A 22,890-nucleotide genomic window follows, 5' to 3' on the forward strand; every position below is an offset into this window, starting at 1 on the left:
CAGCAAATACTGTTGCACAAAACACTGCATGTTCCGCGGAAATAACGCAAACCGTACCACTGATATAAATCCAAATTAGCAGGCACAAAAGGCAATACTTGCAAACGGCGATGTGAAAGCTCTCCATTGTAAATTATATGTTCGTAATACAAAGGTAAAGTACAGTATATGTTTTTGTTCTTGTCAGCTTCGATGTGAACAAATTGACGTGCAATAAACACCCGATCAGAAGCGGCATGCCTTCCGACAACAGTTTTACGGTAAAATTCCTTGCTGTGTAACAGCACGTCGTACTGTAGAAACAGCTTTTGCAATCGCTAAAGGCTAATTTACTTATGAGTGTACACACAAGACATCTCCGACATTTTTATGGCCAACACCAGCGTTTTTTCACCGAACACATGACACTTCCGAGTTGCGACCAATTATGGTAAATAATTACTCGGCTGACAACGTCAACCCGCCGATAACAAGATCACACTGCACTTTTTACAACTTCAATTATGACGGTGCACAACAGAATTACGGCAATTAATTATCACCATTATAATATTGCAACTACAGCATCTTTAAGGGTCGGATTATTTTGGCTTTTCTTAGCAGTGTCAGTCAAATCCGATTATTTCGGGTAGAATATTTTAATCGCTCTCTGACGTTCTGGTTTTTGTTGGCTGATTGGTGGCACTTAGTCTTGTCACATTCCCCGAGGATTTCCCTTCAGATGGACCAACGGGACTCTTCTTGTTGAAAAAAGAGGCAAAGGCTGCTCGGTAGTCTTTATTGAATACGCAAAAAATTACCTGAAACAAAAAACAGTTTTATAAGTGAATCGATTTTCTTGCGCTGTTCTTCTTCTCTGCTGAGTTAAAAATGGCATACAGAAATTCAAAGTAATAAATAAGAAAATCTAGTAACTGGAAAAAGGCTATTTGAATGGTTTGGCGTTTCACGAACGCAGGACAACAACTTTTACTTCTTGAGCGGTTCGCTTACTTGACCTACAGCCTTGTAACTAAGTTAGGTACTTATAACTGGATTTATTCATAATCACATTTACCGTTAACTACGCGTAACAGATTTGCTTCTCTTAACACACAGAGTACATACGTCAGACGAGATAAGATGCTTATTTCCATATAGCTTGTTCCCAGATAATACAGATAACAAATAAAATGTACTTTGATTAGGCCTTTACTGCACTAACTGACAAAGCCTTCAAAGCTTTAGCTGTTTATTTTATTGCATTTCTTACCGGTTGCATGCTGTATCCCAGAACCGTTAGCGTCATGAACAGCAGCACCAGCGCCGGTTCCGTGACGAAGACATTCGGAGAACTGCTGAGCGTCACCGGCATCGTCAGAAAGCACGCGGCATTCCACAGGAACGCGGCAAACAACATGGGTATGACGCGGGCCCGCCGTTTCACACTGCCGCTTTTGTCCCTCGCATCCGGGTTCCGTTTGCGCACCACCAGCTTCCCGTAGATCACCCCGAAGCACACCGCCGTCAGCGCAATGGGCAGATACGCCCCGAAGACATTGTTCAGCGCCCCAAGATTATCCGGGTTGACCGCGATGGCGCAATGTCCCAGCGGGGTTAGGGCGTATTTCGCGCCCACGTCAAACCACGCCGGCAGCGCGTACAACGCCGACACCAGCCACACCCCTGCCACGGTCCAGGCGGTGACCCTTTTCCCGCTGGACACCCGGTAGTGGTGCGGGAAGTAGATGGCGATTAAACGGTTGAGGGTGATGAGCACTTCCAGCCAGTTGACCGCGCACCGCAGCGCCATCTGCAGCCACATGATGGGCTTGCAGTGGTGCGGATGGATGGCGCCCAGGCCGATGGATTTGCGGTAAAGTAGCGCGCAGGAGATGACAAAGCTGATGGCGCATAATAAGAGATTGGCGATCAGTGAGTGGACGATGATTAAGCCGCATCCGTGACGCAGTTGGCGGCGCGATAAGATCAAGATGACAACCAATAAACTGGCGAATGATCCAATGATGCATGACGACAGGTCGCAGGCTGCCCAGAGCGTGAGAAGGGATTTCGAAGTGTGTCCGAAGTAAGAAGAATTTGCAGTATTATTTACTGTCACATTCATTGCAAAATTATTTTATGCCGACAAATGAAAACAAACTGATAGGAAAATTTGCTGGAATCACATGTTTTTAAATTGTAATGTATGAATAACCCACTGATTCATAGAAACGTTTTTTAGCACTCAACTGCTTCCGGAAACGCATAATTTTCCATAGAAGAATATCTAGAGATTGACGTATCTGTATGCACATCAGTACATACAATTAAGTATCCACGAAAGCAACAAGTTCGGCCCACATCCACATTTAATGGAGAAATACAGTATAATAGCGTAAATGGATCACTGTCTGCACTATGCCAGCGTCGATAAAAAAGCGCGGCAGCTACCGCTTCCCAGATCTGGAATCCGGCGTTTGTTGACAGGTGGCCGTGTGCGCCAACATGACGCCGGTGCAGCGACAACATGCAACATGCTGTGAATAAGAGATACGTCCAAGCGCCCAAGGTGTGAACGGAAACTGGGAAATATGTATCCTGCTGTGTTAATGCGGAAGTGGCAGAAAAACTATGCGGTCTCCTTCTCTGCCCATGGCCAGTGTTTAATGGAGCACATCCGTTGGGTGTAAGTCAGCCGCGGTCGGAGATCGTTCGCGGTACAAGTATTGTACTGGTACAATCTGTCGCCAAAACAGATGCAGGGGTTCCTTTCTCTACTGCACATCTCAGGAGAATACAAGAAATAACGATTGACGGGTGCAAAAAAAAACTGGGAAGAATTAGCCGATTGTGTTAAGCAGCAGCGTACAAAGTATTGATCAAATCATATGCACATATTATTAATGCAGTTTAGCACCACATTGTGCTTGAAACATAAAATCGATGTCCCACTGGTGCACCTGTCCCGGAAGGCATTTACGGATCATATTATCATCACTTGCCAGGATGTAGGTGGATCGTAAACTAAGCGCATTATCCATGGTAGACAAATGTCGCAAATCCAAGAAGATTATATCATGACAGCAACGTCACAAGATGGGGCTTATTAAGCAGTTTAAATACTGCTTGAGACAATGCTGGGAAAGTTCATCCGCTGTTGCAGCAATTATAGATTAATTATCAATCCTTTATTACGGTTATTAATTTTTTTAAGGCAATTTGCTGCAGTTATTTGTTGAATTATTTAATCATATTAATAAATTAATTAATTAACCAGATCGATATTCTGCTATTAATTGACTTGGCAAACTTCGTATGCAGAAAGTACAGGAATAACTAACGATCGATGTTATAAGTTTGTAACGTGAAGCTGCATTGTCATGTTTATGTCAGGTGGTTGTAATTTTTTGTACGTTGCTAATATTTTTAGTAAAAAGCTTTGGTTCACTGCTGTCATTAAGCAGAATAACATCCTACACCGAGCATTACGTTATCGACAACATCTTAGCATTAAGTGTTTATTACATATTGATAAATAATCGCTGAAGAAACTCCTTGTCATCGCTGCTCATCAGAATCTTAGACAATCATTCTAGCTTGTCACAAGTTCACTTGTAAAGCGGCATAATCCCGTGAAGATGCAGCGTTTAGCTATTTCTTTTCATTCAGCAGCGGCGTGTTATATGCAGAATGTCATATCTTATATCAAGTGCCCTGTGCGCGAAAACACACAGATAGTACCATTGAAATTAACATCCAAGTGGCCGGTTGGATGGTGTGTTTAGTGGCGGTTGACTTGCTGTTGTTTATCCGACGTCGGCAGAGACACTTGGTCAAGTGCTATTACGTCGCCGTGCTGCTGTACCATGCGGCAGATCATCCGCATCATGTATATAACGGTACATACTGTCGCTCAGATTACCGGTGTGAACGCTCGCAGATTAAATTTCCTCAATCCTCCTCGGTCACAATATTTTACAACATGTTTCTCAAGACGGTGTTTTTCGTATTGTCGGTTAATTATGTGGCGGTCACCTTTGCGCAGAGCAACGGAACCCGGAGTATGTTTGATCTGAAATCGGACGATCCCACGATATCCTTCGTTCGGCCAGAAAGTTCGGCCAGCGCATCCACTCTTCAAGATGAGTATGTAATCGCTGTTTATTTACCTTCAATATGTGTTTGTTTATTTATTTTACTTTGTGTGTTCTGCGCCACATTGAAGCGTTGCGCAACTAAACGCTTTCATTCAGTGCGTTTAAAAAGGATAGTTACGTATAATCATGACTGCTGTAGTAATTCGAAAGGTCATTATCATTATAAGGCATTCCCCTCCTTTCTGTGAGTTATTTCTGCTTTTGATTATGAACTTGTGTTCTATATGAACCTTTGTTATTTAGCCGCTTCCCGAAACGCCAGTTCAACATCGGGGGGACCGCTCCTTTTATCTCCCCTCTCAGCGTGAACCCTCAGCTGAATCAGCTGAATCCTCAGCTGCTTGCACCAGTGAATCCAGTCTCTCCGGCAGTAGCGCCATTGAGCTTGAGGTAACCGATAATTATATCTCAAAAACTTTACTAGATTACAGTACACAACCGTAGTAGTTACAAGTTACAACCGAATACCCGCTTTCGATACAAAGAATGGATTTATTTATTCAGTAACGCGATTGGCTACACCACCAGCCCATTCACTCTCTACTCCGCCCCCGGCTTCGAGAAGCCCAACTGCCTGGGCAACCCAGCGGGAATGTACGGCAGCCCGACGTACAACTGCCAAGTGTACTACATCTGCCAGACTGATGGCCGACTGGACGCGATGCCGTGCGCGGCAGGTACCAAGTTCAACAACTATCTGGGCGTGTGCGATTGGCCCGAAAAGGTCAGTTGGCTGCTTCACTTGCTTGCTGTCACCATGCACAATTATGGACATTTACCGATTTGTGGTTGTGGTTTTTTGCAGGTGGATGCCAATTGTAATCCGCTCTTCACGGATGTGTACAACAGCAATTCGCTGTATCAAACGCCGCTCCTCTCCAGTCAGTATCAGACATTATCGGCGCCCTACAGATTGCAAGATTATTACCCATACAATTCTCTCTCGGGAGCATCATTCTACCAAACTCCTCGGTATTCTCCGGGATACAGACGATACTAAGCAATAACTATTTGTTCTTCTGTGACAGTCAGTCTAACATTCACAAACTTCTTCACAAACTGTGTTTGCTATGCGTTACGTAGTATTTTTTTACTTGGATATGATTTTATAACTCGGGACAAAATCTTTTACAATCCTCTGTCTCTGCGATGGACCGACAAATATGAAATAAAAAAATAATGGTTCTGCGTTTTTAGCCAGAATTTACAGTATTTACAAGCGCACTCGTATAGTACTTGTAGACTGTAGTACAGATACACTATTCAGCAGCATTTCTTATGAAAATGGTTACGGAAAACGATAGTGTAAGGCGTAAGCGAAATCTGTGCTGTCTGACCGCTGTCAAAAACGCGCCACGCAAAAACTGCGGCGCCCATGGATTGTTATCGTTGCTAGCCAAGATAATCGGCGGCTCCTTTGACCAGCTGCCTGATGCGGTGTGGTGAATCATTGTTGAGCCAAGCTCCCACGATTTCCACCTATGCCGAATCGTCATCGCCGGTTGAAGTCGGAACAGAGACTGGAGAGTTAAGAACAAGGTGCACGCATTACCACCAGTGCAGACATTACAGATTTACAAGTGCAGACATTAAGACGAGTGGAGTTGTTTTAAAATTTCACCAGCCTTTTTACGCGTTAAGATTGTATGACTAGCGTTTTGTCCTTTCGATCGTTTGCTTTCTGATACCGTACCTGTTTCCTCCTGGTATTTCTTAACAAACTCCTTTCATACGGCTTTCTGTGCGTTAACAAGAAAGGTGACCAGCGTTAATTTGAAACAGTACTCTGTATGAAGCAAAGCTTATGCGGTTAGGATTATCCTGTGTTGATGTGAAGCTAATCTGATTTTTCCGTTCATTTAGGATGTCTGCAGCACTGAGGGTCAAGCACGAACCAGAGTTTGTCTCCAACAATTCACTTTCTGACCCACCGACCAACTGGGCTGCTATCAGCAGGGAAGGCCTGCTGCAGATCTTACGAACCCGACCCGTTTTGATTCTCGGCGACATCCCCGGTGATTTTGTTGACAAAATCAAGGAAGTCGCCGATGTGTACGTCCTGCATACCAACCGGCAAGCCAGCTCCACCAATCCCAGCGAGTTTAATGATGCTCTGGAGATGTTCCTTGGTTTGATGGAAAATTGTTCCGCTGGATCTGATCAGTCCCGCTTCGTCTTTGTCGGGTCGTGGCTCTCAGGACAACAGTCATCCAGAGACCCAGCATCCACGACCCTTCTGCACTACAGCAACGGAATGCTGATTCGCGATAACCTGGCTGTTGGACCGGATATTGATCCGACCTGCACTGCCGCCAAGTCACGCGTCACCCATGAACATTCTCCCCGCCCAGTGCGAGGCGTGACGGTTCGCTTGCCGTGTCCGGGAGTACGGCGCAGGAATTGCTGTTCCGTTCAACAGCGGTTTCCTTGGACCTGTGTGGCGTGCGGTCAGCTATTCGATTATAATTTCGACGATAATTTGTATTGTGGATGCGGAAAGCCCCGGCAGTGTCGTTCGTGTTCCGTTGCACGCACGGTGGAGGATTTTTATCATTCGAGCCAACGGATCTAGCTTGTGCGTTGACAGAGATGAAGCCGCCTACAGAACTTAATATCCTGGTTCTTGGTGAGTCAAAATGCTCGCTTTCTTTCCATCAGTGCGCTTTCAGTGCACTCTATGTGTACAGTATTCATTACTGTACTTCACAGTTTTCAAGATTTAAATCTAGTTTTACCTTCACTGCCAACCTAATCGAAGGGGACTTTAAACCCACATTATAATTTTGCCATGTTCGGTGAGGCGTTGAACTGCTACCAAAAAAACGTGTATTTTCATAATTCTGCTAGTTAAGTAACTTTTAATAGACAGCATCCTTTATTCCATACAATGAAAACAGTTTTGCTCGATTGAGGACAGTGAAAGTTTTTAGTTTGTTACCATCACGCGTGCGAAATTATGTAAATGCAAATTTACGAAAATTTGTACACTTGGATTTTGTATCTGCTGCTGATGGAACTTTCGAGCCAGTGCAGTGTACGCCGACGCAAGTCGGGGAACTCGAAATAACAACAACCACTTTTTTAAGGTATACGGTTTTAAAGTATCAGGTCGTTATAAATGTGATATCGTGGCTGTTCAAGTGACTAGTGGAGTAATATAGGCGAATAGTGACTGTACCGTATGAAGTCCAGTGTTGGTCAGTTAGGCAGTTACTGGTTAGCAACGTGTAATAGTAAGTGATCCCTGTTGTACAGATACGTTTGTACAGAGACGTTGTGCAGATACAGTTGTCGTTTTTGTGTCTTTACCGGGCGCTATAGACTAGTTACTTAATACGTAGTTGAAACTGAAACATGCTTTCTGCAGGTGAGACCGGCGTGAGGAAATCTACATGGTTGAACGGTATGGCAAATTTTGTGACGCACATGACACTGGACGAAGCTTTTACCGAACCGCAGTCACCGATTCCAATGCGCTTCACCGTCACGGATCACGGTCTGCAGCCACGAGTGGTGTCCATGGGGGAAAGTGTCAATGAGCACTACCATACAGCCGGTCAATCCGTAACGCAGCTCCCGAAGACCTACCGTCTGAAGAAGGGCGACACCATCGTCCGCCTGATTGACACACCGGGAATAGCGGACACCCGGGGCGTCGAGCAGGATAAGAAAAATTTCCAGTTCATTATGACTCATTTGGCCAGCTATGAGGTCATCCACGGAATTTGTATTTTGCTGAAGCCTAACGATTCCCGCTTGAACGTCATGTTCCGCTTCTGCATCAAGGAATTGCTGACGCATCTGCACCGCGAAGCCTGTCATAACATCGTGTTTGTGTTTACTCACACCAGAGCGACTTTCTACCGTCCTGGCGATACATTTCCGGTTCTGCGGAAACTGATCCACGACCAAGGATTAAGTGCGGATATTCCGCTGACTCCGCAGACTGTCTACTGTATGGACTGTGAAGCTGTGAGCTTTTTGACGGCCGTAAAATGTGGAGTAGAGTATCCGGCAGCGGAGATGCGCAGTATCGGGGAAAGCTACCAGAAGTCCGTGACCGAGGCCAACCGACTGCTGGAGCACATTGCCACTCGTGTGCCCCACATACTGCAGAATACGCTGTCCCTGAATGATGTGCGCCGCCTGATTTTGACCTTTACCGAACCACTGGCCCACGTGACTTTGAACGTCCAAACCAACCTGAAGCTAGCTGGCGTAAAAGCGAAGATGATCCAGGAGACACAGTTGAGTAAGCAGCAATTGGAGCGTGACCTGCATGTGCCGGTAGCTGATTTGGTGACCGTAGCGTTGGCGTATCCGCGAACCGTGTGCACATCGAGCTCCTGTGTCCGAGTGATCGGGGAAAAGGAGAAAAAAGCGCACTATAGTAAATGGTGTCATGAGCACTGCTATTTAGTGGGGATCGAACAAGGAAAGTATCCGAATCCGGAGCTGAAACAGTGTACGGCAATGCAGCCCACTGGAGAGGTGTGCAATCACTGTAAATGTTCCTGGGAGAAGCACACGCATGTCGCCTACGAGACCCGCGAAGTGACGAAAACGTAGTGGATCAGGATGTGATGAAGTTATTAGGCGAAAAAGATGGCGAAATACATGCCGTAGTGAAATTCATGAAGGATTTGGAGAAACGCATCAGTGGACTGCAAGCGGAAGAAGCGGAGATGCGTAAAGTGGCGGCCAAATTCGGATGCTTCTTGAAAAACAACGCTATCCTACTGTACAACGACTCCATGGAGGATTACTTAAATCATATTATCTCCGAAGAAAAAGATAAGGTTGCCGCGGGAATGGCAGATGACCGGCTAAAAAGCTGCGAACGAATGCTTCATGAATATCGTGGCGAAAAGACATTACTGGAAGCAGCCATGCGCGCCGGGGTTGACAACAACCGGATCACGGTCTCGGGGGTCAGAATGGCTATCAAGTCGCTGTACACGCTGCCGCTGAGTGGACAGAAGATCGAGGCTGCTGTGGATACCTTGAGGAAGGTGCGTCGCCAGCAGGTACAGCATCAGGAGACCGTGTGTGTGCCACGGATGACCAACGCCCGACTGAAGCTGAAAGCACAGATCGGCGCCCGCCGATTGTGCCGATATTCACCGTATCCACCTGCGCGCCGTGGACGCGGGAGACAGGCGAAAGATGCTCGGGGTGCGGTGAAGAAAGTGTGGGGTGCCCTTAGTCGTCTTAGCATTTAACCGAGGTGAGCGCGGATGTTCATGTACTGTAATCGTTCCCTGTCGCTGCTGTTCCACCGCCGCTTAATAAAATTTGTTGCTTTGCAGAAAAACCGTGGCCTGTTGATCCTTTGTATCGGCCTCTTCTATCCTTTGTATTAATCCTCTGTATCGGACTAACCAAAGTCGTTAGTATGCAGCCGGAGTACAGCACCACTTCAGTATGCAGCCGTGATAAGCATTGGACATTTGATGTCGAATATTATCGATGTGGTATCGTATTTAGCTGGTAAACCACTTTTGTTTAATCTATATTACTGTAACTGTTTCGACTAGCTACGAGTGTGTACTGTACAGCATTATTATTGACCATGAGTGTTCGGGGATGCTCGTGAAATGCTGTTGTTCTTACTAATATTCTAATGAGCGCTGGAACAAGTGTCTCACTTCATTCGCACAAACAACATGACCATGCACAATTATAGGTTATAGGAACACAAGCCCGACTCGCATTTTTTAGATCGCTGTATAGAGCGGTATACGTGCAGACCAGAATTTATAACAGGCGTAAACTGCATCATATTGTTTTTACCTGACAAGTTCTAATAGCATCTTCTATTGTCGGTTAATTCAAGCGCCGGGAACTTAATCAATAATATTAATTTTTGTCTATCAGCTTACAAAATTACATGCATACGGCGTGCGGTTGAGTTTTCACTAGCAGCATAATAAATTTACGGTACTAAATCTCAACCAAACCTTGCAGACAACGTTATGGAAAACACAACTAAGTCTTACTTGATGCGAGTATTTTCGATTACAGCCTGTTTAAGTGGTATATTAAAGCAGCTGATAAAGGTACGCATGGCTTTAATCAACACAGTTAAGATGGAGCACTGTCCCGAAAAACAAATAAGAAAACCGCGGAAATGAAAACTTGGATGTTTGTTTTATCATGGAGCATGCGCAGAATATCCTGGAATCTGCAAATTGCGTCATGCAGGCCACATTGAAAAGACTGGCTTGATTTCTAGGACTGTAACAGTTAACCTAAAATACACTTCAACATTTTTGGATGGGCTTATTAAAGTTCAAACGCTTCCATCGCCAGCTGAACACGTCGCGGGTTGCCCTCCGGACAGATCTGACAACGTTCCTGGGGCAAGGTACTGCACGGCATAGGCAGGAAACGGCATACGATGTCCAAGGGCACACGGGGAATATATTTGAAATACTGCTGCCATATTTCAGAATGCTCGAACACTTCGCTATTACCCACAATAATCAGGGCCTCCTTCGGGACATTGCCACGTTTAATCGACGTCTGTCATCCGTGAAGCCCAGAGTGCTGCGGCCCATGTACGTCTCCGCTGAACGTACACACGATAAAATGATGATTTCCTTTTCCCGTCCTTGAAAACCATCTACACTGTTGATTTCTACATCCTGAAATTAGGCAAAATGGTAATACGTCGATTTTCTGCAAGATCAGCAAATACAGTATAAAAGCATGCATGTACGGATTGACGTATGGGAGTAGGATCATACGCCGGATGTACGTACGGATGCTGACTGTCCGCCTTCCACCTCCAACATAACGGATAATCTAGTCAATCTCTGCTGTGATTTGCTGTTCTCTTTTACTAGCGATGTATATGATGTCATAACGCGAAGTCTATATAAGTTCTTGTGATGCCTAATATCGGTATCAGTAGTCTGAGATTTACTTCTGAGACTGCTTTCTGATTACAATTTCCTAGTGTTGTGAACTGTGATGTGAATTGGATAAAGAGACAGCAATACTTGTTCCTACGGAAGTGCATAGTCGTTCCCGGATTATCGCTTAGTATACAGGTTTGCTCGTGACACAATCGTCCTAGCTCTTGCCGATCCTCACAGGACTCACGACCGGAAGTTGTGGTTAGCTCGTTCCTGAGGGATTCCTGATCTTCTGTGTTCCTGATTCGTTCGTCTTATTTCCACCTTAGTTCTTCTGTTACAGTTTGAGAGTACGAGTGCCTACCGATTGAGCATTACAGGCGTGGAAGAGTAAAGATTGTTCATGGAGCCTTAACCGGCGTGAACGCTTATACACGACATGGCGCCCACCGGTGTCTTTTAATTTTCCCGATGTAACAGAAAATTATTGGTGGAAAGTTTGATGGTAATTTACTGGTAAAAAGTGGTCCGTACAGAAAGGCGTCGAACCGCAAAAGGTACGCCGAAGGAGGTCAGCGTTCCCGATCTGGCCTAGTTAATTTATTTTCAGCGAGCTTCCTCGCAATTGTGAGCTTCCTCACTGGTGAGCTTCCTCGCCAATTAAATTAAATTTAATTAAATTGGACCGTAGGAATAAACAGTCGAAACCTTAAAGGTCGGCTGTGCTAAATAAACTAGTACTGTGTGGGTAATTTCCGGGTTGTCTGCGCAAAGCAGTAACCGCGGCGAATAAAGCGTAGTCTGCAGTGTCAGTGTACCTGGCCTGCAGATAGAGCAGATAGTAAGCATCGAGCCATTGTCAGTGGCTAGGTGAGATAACGATCTCCAGCAGACTGATAAAGGCAAGCCGCAAGCGGTAGCCAAAATCAGCAGCTAGAGAGAGTTGACCGTGAATAGGTAAACACCGGCAAACGGTGATTGACCTGTGAATTCTAAAATACTGTAGCACGCAAAGTGCAGCAGTGTAATTTTAAGAATTTGTTACAGTCGAAACCGCAAAGGTTGGCTGTGTCTAATCTCACTGAACAATTCAAACCTAAAAGGAGGATTGGGAAGTGAGGAGACAGTAATTGCACAATTGCAATTTTGGAAACCAGTAGCACAATCGCTGCTGTACCTTTTATTTTAAATAGCCGCAAAGGTTATTTAAAATAAAAAGCAGAAATGTCGGGCGGTTCGATTCCTAGAAATCGCCCACCACCGCGTAAGATACCAGATAACAAAGTGATTATTGGGGCGTACGATGGATCGAGAGCTCAGACAAGGTTCAAATTTAACGCAAAAGAAATTCCGTTGAATTTAATGTACATCGCTCTTAATGTCGAACCACCAGAAGCACAAGATGCATTCTGTGGAAAGTCATGGATTGATTACCAGGAAATCAGGCGGTACTTAAATTCCAAAACGAGATTACCAGCACATTTTAAACCTTGGATTGAGTACGAGGGATGTATCCCTGAAGCTTACCTGGACATTACTGATGAGCAGTTTAAAGCTGCCTTGCAGGATGCAAACAGGTGGCTGCCAGAATATACGGAAGATTTGAATAGACGAAGAGAGGCGGCTCAAGCCGCACTCACAGCGTCAAAAGCAACTGGAAAAACTCCAAAAAAACAGGCAGCAAATGAGCGCGTCGCGCGCGGTGCCAAGGAGAGAATTCCAGCCCAGGCATCCGGTGCGATATTGGATGAACCCATATCGGAAACCCCAAGTGTGGCTGAGAGCCAAACAGAACCTCAGTCGTCCCAGTCAGACAATAATTTAATAGCGTTGGCGGCTGCGGATAAAACAGACATATCCGAGGGATCAGAAACAAGAGCAAGCAAAAGTATTCGTGGTGGAACAATGACTTTCCACCCGGCACAGCTAAAATTACATAGTTTTGTGTCAGAAAAAGATTTTGAGCAACCAGATGAGGACTTCCTTACCCAAGCTAGGGAAGTCGATGAGCAGTTAGCTGCGGCAGAAACTGACCAGGACGTGGGCTTGATAGTTCGGCAAACTATGCCCGTATTGATTCAAAGTCTCCGCACGCTCATCGCATCTACAAAAACAAAAGTAGATGAAATGGGTAATACAATGTCTTTAGACGCCCGCGTAGATGCGGAACGAAACGAAAAATTGAAATTTCAAAACAATTTCAATGAAATGCGCATTAAATTTGAAAATGAACAAATAGAAAATGACAGATTGGCTAACGAAATACGCATTGCGAATGATAATTTGCACACCTTAAGACAAGCCAACAGAAATGCGGAGGCCGCATTTAATGCAATACAAGATGAGCGCGATACTTTAAAAGACACAAATCGTAATTTTGAAAAACAGTTGGAAGATGCCCAGAGAGATCTTTCAAACGCGAAAGCTACGATTGATGGCCTCAGTGCGCAACCAGCACCGGATTTAACGAAGCAAATAACTGATTTGAACCAAAAGCTCTCGAAAGCTCAGAAAGATTGTAATTCTGAGAAAGATGCTCATAAATTAACTAATAAAAATTTGACGGATGCACAGAACCTGGTCACGAAACTTACCAAAGATTTGGATGACGAAAAGAAGCGGGCTAAAGATGCGGAAGACTCTCTACAGCGTGAACTCACACAAGCGAGAGTGCAGCTGAACAATAAGTCTTCAGTCGGCCCGATGCATATTCCCAAGGAAAAGGATGATTTGTCCCAAAAGGAAATTGAGAGGCTACAGGGTCTGTTGACTACAGAGCGAGAGAATGTCCAGAAGGCCCAAAAGGAATTAAAAGATTCGAAAAAGGATAAACGATGTGATAATTGTGAGAACGCGATTCAAGCGAAAAATACAGCACAGGCTGATGCATATGAAAAGTCTGAAAGATGTAATCGGCTGTATGAAGAAAATGCGCAATGCCGAAAGGAATGGCATGAAAAACAAGACCAACTTACCAAGATGGAAGTGGATCTAAAGCAAGCGTTTGACGAACTTCGTCGGCTTCGAAATACAGATGCTGCTCTTGGCGGTGGTGAAGGATACTTTCAAAGGGAAGCGCCGGTAGCAACAGGAGACGTATTACGTCCTCCCGCTTTTACACCATTTAATCCCCAAAATTTCTCGTCATATGTGGATCAGCCTATAGCTACTGGCAGTAATCCGGCTGGCATCTTACGCAGGCCTAGGCAGGAATCACGAGTCGAATTCTCGGAGGGTCAGACCATGCTGCGTTCATCGTCAGAAAGTCAAATTCCAAGGGAAACGGCACCTGCCAAACAGAGGAAAAATGGCTCAACAGACTTACGCCAGCAAATTCTGAAAAGAACAGCTGACGAATCTAGTCGCCAGATGCGAGGAACAGAAAATAGGGACAGTTCCGATACGGAAAATGAATTGATGGATGATGCCCTGATGGAGGACGAACACCGTCGCCCCAGTAGTACGACCAGCAATGAGTCTATGTCCAGAAATCCTCAGCTGGAGGAATGGCTGAATAAACAGACCCAAATTTCGGATAGAACGACACTTACACAAGAAAGCGTTGTTGAACTTTTAGCGAAATTTGTGGAAAAGGACAGCGATAAAACGGTAGGTGGCATGAAGCTCTTTGCCTTTGACGATGCTCATCCAGAAAAAATTCAAAGATGGCTCATGAATGTTGAACAATGTAGAGCCACGAATAACTGGAATGATGAAACAACGTGTCGCAGAGTAATCGGTGCATTCACCGGTCCGTCTTTTCAATGGTTTGAAAAATTTTGGAAAGACAATAAAGGCAAATCATGGTCTGATTTCTTTAAGCCCGCTATTGTAGAGCACTTTAACGGCTCGCTGTCTAGGGCCGACATTCGTAGGAAAATGAATAATCGCAAATTAGAATTTTATGAACCAGTTCGTGCTTACCTGGATAGTTTCCTCCCATGGTTTGAGGAACTAAAAACATCGGATGAAGAGCAGGTTGAAGCACTCCTTGATGGCGTACAGGAGCATCGACCGGCATGGTTCCGTGAAATTTATAATGCGGCACCTAAAAATTATGCGGAATTTGAGAAGAAGTTACAGGAATGCGAAAAGTTATGGAAGCGCATGAATAAAGATAAGAAGGCACCTGAATCAACTCAGAAAAGCGCTCCTTCAGAACCGAGAAGCGCTGGAAATAATAATAATAATTTGAATTATGAGTATCGAGGCGGCCGTGGTGGCTCGTCTCAAAGAGGAAATTATTATTTGAACCGGGGAGGCCGCGGAAATTATGGCAATAATCGAGGCGGATACTCCCGCTCGTACTCGGAAACGGTGATTCCGCAGCCGCAGAATACGGTGGCTCCAATCCAACCCGTCCTGAATGTTCCCCAGCCGCAATTTGTTCCAGTTCCGGTGTATTCACAGCCACCATTTGTTGAACAACACCCGGTACAATTTGCGCAGACTTTCCCTCAACCAATTCCTATGCAGGCTCCTATGCCTGTCCCAGTTCAAATGATGAATCCAATGATGCCGGTTATGCAGCCGCAATTCCAACAACCGGTGCAGAATTTCGATCAGCAGTACCAACAGAATGGTTCTGTGAATAACAACAATTATGATGGCGGTAATAATCGTGGAAATTACCGAAATAATAATAACAACTATCGCGGACGTGGCAATTATAACAACAATAATAATCGCCAACAAAATCAGAATAATCAGAATTACCGGCAAAATCAGCAGGCTGGAAATCAACCTCCGTTTGATGAACGAAATATCCTGAAGGATAAATGGCGAACAAATCGTGGAGTCGAAATTTGTTTCCGCTGTCATGGTCTTCATCCCGCTGCAGGTTGTACGAATCAGTTTGTACTTCCCCGTCAGTATGAGCCATCTGCAGAATTGTTGGCAAGATACAATAACCCGCAGCAGCAAATTAATATGATGGAGTTGGACTTACCGGCCGGTCTGTCCACGCCGCCGCCACAGTGCAATAAAATGGAAGTACAGGATTTTTCGCAATATCCGTTGGCAGATCACGTTTGTTTGTTGCCGACGCTGGATGCCCAGGCTTGGTATTCTGTAATTGACATAAATTATCAGAAAGTAAAAACCATGCTGGACACTGGCTCTAGCATTTCTGTTATGTCTTTAAAAATGGCGAAGGATTTAAAATTAAACATTCACCGCTGTCCTGATCACATTAAAGGCAGGGTTGTACATACAGCTTACCAAGGGAGACAGCTGATTGAGCCGTTGTCGGTAGTGGTCACAATCCACGAATTCGGGATGGCTTTTGAGCACGCAATGCTTGTGAGCTCCACTTTCGATAGGGACCACGTTGTTTTAGGTTTAGACTTTTTAGCTACAAAACCTTTTATTCTGGACATGAATACGATGACTTGGCGTCTCTCGCGTAGACAGCCTAACGCTCCGGCATTTTTCCGTCGCGAAACTCACCTGATGTCGGATGTCATTCGCTTACATGATTTTGACCCGTTAATTCCTGTGGGAGTTAAGCCATCCCCGTCAATCCCTGCGTTGATGTTGACAGAGCGCATTGGCGTCGCTAAAGAAGCAAAATTCGTGCCTTATGTGTCGGCACATTTAATTTTGGCAAAAGCTGACCCAGAAATTTGTATCTTACACTTACAAAAAGCTAAACAGGAGTGGCCGCGTCCAGTCGCGACGCCACCAGTGACAAAAGCGGCTGATGCCCCGGTGAAAACGGGAATTAAAGAAACTACACCAGTTCACGTAGCTCCGATTAAAAAGGGATCTGATCAACGTGATGAGGAGTTTGTGCGCAGTGTAGTACAGGAGATGATTCGCCAATATCTCCCGAGAGCAGCTACCGTCGCGGATGAACCTGTTCGTCCTGCAATTAAAAAGGAGATTAAGGTAGATAAAAACCCAGAACCGAATCAAGTTCGTGGGGGAGGCGGTGAAACAATTGTAAGTAGTATGCAGTCAAGTTCGCGGGGGAGAGAACAGGCGTCCTCCCAGCCGCCAATTAAAAAGGAAAAAGTTGTTCAGCTGTCACCGGCAAGCAGTCCGAGTACCTCGTCTCCGACATCGATTAGTCCTGTGCCTAACTCTGGCTCCAGTCAAGTTCGTGGGGGTGACGACTCCCTGCAACTTCCAATTCAGATTTCGTCAGTGGATGCAGTATTAAAGCAGCACCCTGCAGCAAAATATCTATACATGGGTGTTTTGGAGAAATCAGCGAAGGTGGTCGAATGTCTTAGCATAGATAACAAATTGCTTAATGTTATACCTGTTGAGCGCGACCGCAGAGACGTCGATGAAGTCCATGACTATCCGTCTTTCATGGCACGCAATCCAGAGTTGAAGAAGTGGATGACGCCGATGGATAGGCCACAGGATAAACAGCTGTATCCTTCAGAGAAAAGATTCCGTGATCCGCAATTTTGGCGCGAAACTCAACAGCAGTGTGTTGATAGCCGAATGTGGTACCAAATGTACAAGAAACCGTCGCATGCTAATACGAATTTTACCAAATACGAAATCAACAGATTTGTCATTTGTGAAGGGATATTGTGCAGAGTACCTGATCATTCTGGTGCATGCCCGAGAATTTACGTGCCGCATCAATGGCGACAGAAATTAATTGCCTGCTTCCACGAAATTTTAATTCATAAGCAAGCGTATGGCCGGCATGAAAAATTATATCCGTATTTGGTGAAATTATTTTATTGGCCTGACTGTATTATCGAAATCGAACGGTATGAGAAGAACTGCGACGTGTGTCGAAACTCGATTAATGATCGCCGGCATTTTGAAACCTTGAAACGCACGGAGCAATTAAACGCACAGAAAGCTACAGGAAAACGTAAAGTTACCTTCTCCGTGGATAACCCGGCGCCAGCAGGAGAATTTGAAAATGGTAGCTTCGTTCCTGCTGATGGAATGAAACCCATTAACATCGGCCCGTGTCCGGTCTCCTACGAAGATAAACAAGCGGAGAAGCAAAGGGAAATAAATTCTCAAATGATTAGCAACTCACCGCCGCCGAAGCCGTCTGAGTTCGTTTCGGAGGATGTCAGATCTACCTACGATGTTGCGACAAAAATTAATATTAATGAACAGTGGGAAATCTGGAATGAAATACAAAAACAGAAAGCGTTGAGTGAGTCTGCTGTTGCTAATTTAGTACAACCCACCGTGGGAAATTACGAACCATCACCGGAAGGTTCGGGAAGGAATTCCCCTAGGCGTAAAAAGTCCAGTTACAGCCGTAGAATTCGGCGGGAATACGCCGAGCGTGAGGCCGCAAGCCAGATGTCCGCCGAGACAGTGCAGCCGGCACCGGTGTTGCAACAACCGACGGCTAAAATTTGCCCAAACGGTCTCAGGACGTCCGGGAATCCACTGACATCCCGGCATGCGTCTATTCGAAGGATGCCATCGAGCTCGCGTACAGGGACGCCCATCTGAAACAGGCACAAGCACAGGTTGAGGTTAATTCGGTAGAACATGATATTTACCGCTTCGAGCCAGAACCCGGTCCGATTGATTGCTTCAAGATGGAGCTTTTCCCCTTCGCCGGTTATAATTCAGCCCCATTCACAGGGAATTATTCGTGCAACGACGTCGATGTCTGACGAACAGTTCATGGAATTTCAGGACGAATACCTGTACACCCAGCCGTTTCTCTACGAAGGAAAAATACCAGAGTCAAATAAAAACGCCGTATTACTCGATGGCGTCTTAACGCTAAATGAGTATGGTAATTGCCGAGTCTGCGTTGTTAACGTCTCTGACAAACCGCTCGTTTTGAATGAAGAAACCAACCTTGGCGAAGTCGCGCTTGTGGACGCAGTGTACCAAATGGACTCTCCGGAGTTCCAGGAGAATTGTCAAGAGGCAATTGGTGGCATTCCCCGTGTGGAAGAAGGTGTCTCGACACCGGAGAAAATAAATGAATGCGTGGCTATGCAGCTGCCGCCACCCGCCGTTAGTGTCGTTGATCCGGAAACCGAAGAAACGTTCGCAAAAATTAAAGTCGGAAACATTTGTCCAAGCAAGGAGGAATTAAAAGCTATATTTTATCAGGCCAAATCGGTCTTACCGACTAAAGCGCGTCCTGTGGGATGCTGTACCATTTATGAGCACTCTGTGGATACAGGCACAAGTTTGCCGGTCAGAACCCCTCCGTATCGGACATCGTTTGAAGACCGCAAATGGCTCCAGGCTAAAACCCAAGAAATGATTAAAGACGGTATTATTGAGCCAACAAATTCGGCGTGGGGCAGTCCCATCTGCATAGTGAAGAAGAAGGATAAATCCCGGCGTTTAACCGTGGATTTCCGTAAGCTTAACGAAAGATTAATGGGCAGCAGTTACCCGCTTCCCAGAGTGGACGACATATTAAATGCCCTCGATAAAGCAACGGTCTTTAGCAAGATTGACTTAAAGAGCGGATTTTGGCAAATTAAAATAAAACCAGAAGACCGGTGCAAAACGACAATGGTTGGTGAAGAGTTCACGTTTCAATACAAAGTCTTACCTTTTGGGATGAAAGACGCGCCTTCGGCTTTCCAGCGCGCCATGGATTTGACGCTTGCGAATATGAAGTGGAGGAATGTGTTAGTTTTTATTGATGACATTATTGTCTTCAGTAAAAACCTGGCAGATCATATGCGTGATTTACAGGAGCTCTTCTTGCGGCTCCAGGAATGCGGCTGGACCATTAATCCTGAAAAAACAGAATTATTTGTAAATTCAATAACGTTCTTGGGTCACACGGTCGATCAATTTGGTATAAGTACGGATCCAGAGAAGATCCAGGCGGTTAAAGAATTTGGCCCTATAAAAGATAAGAAAGATATCCTCAGATTTTTAGGTATGGTAGGATATTATCGTCAATTTATTAAGAATTTTCAAGAGATCGCTGAGCCGCTTCAAAAGTTGATTCCTAAAAAAGTTACCTTTGAATGGGGAACGGATCAGTGCAGGTCTGTGGAACAATTGAAGGAGGCCTTGGTGACGGCGCCGGTCTTGGCCCGTTATGACCCGGAGGCTTTGTCGCGTGTTATCGTCGATGCAAGTACTATTGCTGTGGGTGCAGTTCTTATGCAATGTCCCAAGGATAAACCAACTGGTGTGCCAACAAACTGGCGTCCTATTGCGTATCTAAGCCGCAAGTTGACTGAAACACAGAAAAGACTGTATTTCCCTACTGAGCTTGAAGCTTACGCGGTTATCTGTGCTTTAAAGAAATGGAAGCATTATTTGTCGGACTACCAGTTCGAAGTACAAACAGATCACCAAGCGTTAGTGTTTTTAAATAATATGCGTGATGCCGCTGGCCGCCTTGGGCGCTGGGCCTTATATATCCAGCAATTCAATACTAAACCAGTTCACATACCTGGCAAGGAGAATGTAATTGCTGACGCGTTGAGCAGAAATCCGGGAGAACAACCGGAACCTAATTCTGATGACTCGGATATCGAGTTTGATTATCGGCAAACTTACCCTTTCGCCGGTGATGCCGCGATGATCGAGTGTTGTTTCGCGATCCTGGAAAGAGATTATGTGGATATCCGCTTTGAGATGATGTCAGCCGAAGTTAAAGCCATTCCAGAGGAAGACATGAAAGCCTTTGATGAGGATAAGGTGCAGAAGTTAATTACTGACGATAAGGCTTCATACTGGGCTGAAGAGCAGTCTCGCGATGCGCGAATTGTCCGATGGCGGCTGCTCCTAGAAAATAAAAAGGAAAAGATGTCAGAGCACGAGAAATTACACCTAAACAAATTTGTAGTGAAACAGGGCGTTGTTTATTATAAGTTTGAATTAAACCGGAAGATCTATTACTGCATGTATGTACCTGTTCACTGGCGGCTTCAGTTCCTTCAGGATAACCATGATTCCCCGTTAGCAGCACACTTGGGCGTCCTGGCCACCTACAAAAGGATGTACAAGTATTTTTATTGGCCCCGTATGTTCGAGTCTGTTAAAAGTTATTGTGCTTCTTGCCCGGCGTGTCTTGCACAAAATCCTCTTGCTACAGCACCGGCCGGTGCTCTCCAGTCAAATCCAACGGTTCCTCCCCGGTTAGTTTGGGCAATCGACGTTGCTCCGGCTCTCCCAACGACGGAATCTGGAAACAAAAACATAATTATTGCAGTAGATTACGGGAGCAAATACATTGTGGCTGAGGCAGTCGAGAGAAATGATGCTGCCACATTGGCGTTGTTCTTTATCGCCGCATTCTCACAGTCTTTGGCATGCCTGTACATCACCTCAGACCGCGGCAGTAATTTCATGTCTGAGATGTTTCGGGAGCTTCGCTCTCGCGGGTGTTGCTCACGCACCGACGGCGTCAGGCCACCAGCAGGGCAATGGACTCGTCGAAAAACGCGTAGGGAAATCAAAAGGCGCTAGCCAAGTATGTGAATGAGCAGCAAAGTGATTGGGACATATTCCTCCCAGCACTTTGTGCGGCATTTAACAGTAAGGTTGTGGAGCGAACGGGCCGCTCACCATTCTTCATGATGCACGGCACCGAGATGCGCTTACCGATAAATAACTTCCTGCCGTTTGAAGAGGATTTTGTGATTCCCGCCCATGTATACGTACAGCAGATGCAGCGTGGCCTTGGCGAGGCCTTGGACTTGGTGAATGCAGAAGAGTTTCGCCATAAACTTAAGGACAAAATTCGTTACGATGCAAATATTTCACATGTATCGTATAAACCGGGAGATCAGGTTCTGGTGTATGTACTTCATCGGAAAGTGGGGAAAAATCCATCCCTTATGCCCCGTTGGACTGCTGGATGGGAAATTGTGCGTCAGTCAGGGCCAGTGCATTACGTAGTAAAGAGTAATCGGCGTGGAAATGTCAAAACTGACACTGTACATGTCAGCCGTTTAAAGCCGTATAATTTCCGCGACGTCGATACTATTCTGCAAGACGAGCACTTACCGAAGTTGCTCGATTGTGTGGAGAAGGAATGCCCCGATGAGTTAGTTGAGGCGCCCGCGCCGCCGCCGGTGATTCCATCCGTTGATTCAGCATCGTCGCGCCTTGATGCTGAGTACGCTGAATATCTGGATAACCAGATGGAAGCGGGTTCCATTACTTAAAACCCGCTCCGGGCGTGTGGTGAAACCTGTGGAAAGATTTGTTAATCAGATAACGACAAAAGCGTAAAAGAGACCCGTCGGCTGATGCTAAAAAGCGCATGGCCACAATGATAGAGAACCGGCTATTCTGAATGTATCCCAGCCGGGAGGGGGCCAATCTGAACTAGTTGCCCCGGTGGCCAGTGATACTTCGTCAATTACCTGTAACGCAATGGAGATGGGCCGGCGCAGCCAGCAAAACTTCTTTGCCTATTGTAGAAGACAGAACTCTCCCAGTTCCGGCTTGGGCACGCCCAATTGAGCAGTTCTGGCCACAAGGTGTAATACTTCGATGACGCCCTTGATAAGCAGGAATTCTGGAGGTATCGCCAGATGGAGTAGTGACATGATGTTGTGGGACGCCGTTGTTGATGGAGATTGTACTCTCGAGGAATCTGCATACGCGGCCTGGCATCTCCTCTAGTTCTGAAAGTAAAGGCATTATCTGCCATTACGGCGAAAGAGAGGATATCCAGAAGAGAATCCCTAAAATTCTGATACACCCCGTTTCAATGGCGTAAAATATTAGCTGAATCAGTACACCGTCGGTTGCTTCATAAGTATAGTGCCATTTCGCCATATGATTACTTATATAAAAGCACCTTCGGTTTTTCTGGCCTGAAATGAAGTCTGATTTAGCGAAATTTTGCCGAATTTGTACCTTATGTAATCTGATTAAAAGGCCGATGGCCGTTAAATTTCATACATTTTATTTTATTTTATTTTGAACTCTAAGGATTGAAATTTTTACTT

The 22,890-nt window shown here is 45.4% G+C and overlaps 2 protein-coding genes and 2 long non-coding RNA genes across 4 annotated transcripts; 1 reads left to right on the forward strand and 3 right to left on the reverse strand.

The window, feature by feature from the left end:
• Positions 1 to 515: 515 nt before the first annotated feature.
• LOC129601656 (G-protein coupled receptor 151 protein-like) lies at positions 516 to 2,435 on the reverse strand. Its single transcript, XM_055500514.1, has 2 exons — positions 1,253 to 2,435; positions 516 to 800 (listed from the first exon to the last, which is right to left on the reverse strand). The coding sequence occupies exons 1-2, from the start codon at positions 2,105 to 2,107 to the stop codon at positions 639 to 641; spliced, it is 1,017 nt and encodes a 338-aa protein (XP_055356489.1). The 5' UTR covers positions 2,108 to 2,435; the 3' UTR covers positions 516 to 638.
• A 1,481-nt stretch (positions 2,436 to 3,916) lies between these two features.
• Positions 3,917 to 5,292, forward strand: LOC129601647 (uncharacterized). Its single transcript, XM_055500507.1, has 4 exons — positions 3,917 to 4,128; positions 4,383 to 4,529; positions 4,644 to 4,863; positions 4,945 to 5,292. Exons 1-4 carry the CDS (start codon positions 3,965 to 3,967, stop codon positions 5,137 to 5,139), a joined length of 726 nt encoding a protein of 241 aa, XP_055356482.1. The 5' UTR covers positions 3,917 to 3,964; the 3' UTR covers positions 5,140 to 5,292.
• Positions 5,293 to 15,721: 10,429 nt separating this feature from the next.
• LOC129601650 (uncharacterized) lies at positions 15,722 to 16,350 on the reverse strand. The gene is made up of 3 exons (XR_008692265.1): positions 16,220 to 16,350; positions 15,948 to 16,067; positions 15,722 to 15,881 (listed from the first exon to the last, which is right to left on the reverse strand). It is a non-coding gene; the product is annotated as an uncharacterized LOC129601650 (long non-coding RNA).
• A 3,338-nt stretch (positions 16,351 to 19,688) lies between these two features.
• Positions 19,689 to 20,569, reverse strand: LOC129601649 (uncharacterized). Its single transcript, XR_008692264.1, has 3 exons — positions 20,379 to 20,569; positions 19,939 to 20,159; positions 19,689 to 19,817 (listed from the first exon to the last, which is right to left on the reverse strand). It is a non-coding gene; the product is annotated as an uncharacterized LOC129601649 (long non-coding RNA).
• Between the last annotated feature and the right edge of the window lie 2,321 nt (positions 20,570 to 22,890).

This window comes from Paramacrobiotus metropolitanus, unplaced genomic scaffold (genome assembly GCF_019649055.1).
Source record: "Paramacrobiotus metropolitanus isolate TYO unplaced genomic scaffold, Prichtersi_v1.0 Parri_scaffold0000260, whole genome shotgun sequence".
Classification (NCBI taxonomy): domain Eukaryota; kingdom Metazoa; phylum Tardigrada; class Eutardigrada; order Parachela; family Macrobiotidae; genus Paramacrobiotus; species Paramacrobiotus metropolitanus.

What these genes read in the sequence shown, in the direction of transcription:
- LOC129601647 (XM_055500507.1), top strand. Translation starts at nt 3,965, where the DNA reads ATGTTTCTCAAGACGGTGTTTTTCGTATTGTCGGTTAATTATGTGGCG. An exon ending in GCATCCACTCTTCAAGATGA is followed by an intron (nt 4,129 to 4,382) that starts GTATGTAATCGC and finishes TTTGTTATTTAG; the next exon opens with CCGCTTCCCGAAACGCCAGT. An exon ending in TGTGCGATTGGCCCGAAAAG is followed by an intron (nt 4,864 to 4,944) that starts GTCAGTTGGCTG and finishes GGTTTTTTGCAG; the next exon opens with GTGGATGCCAATTGTAATCC.
- LOC129601656 (XM_055500514.1), bottom strand. Translation starts at nt 2,107, where the DNA reads ATGAATGTGACAGTAAATAATACTGCAAATTCTTCTTACTTCGGACAC. An exon ending in TGGGATACAGCATGCAACCG is followed by an intron (nt 801 to 1,252) that starts GTAAGAAATGCA and finishes TTTTTGTTTCAG; the next exon opens with GTAATTTTTTGCGTATTCAA.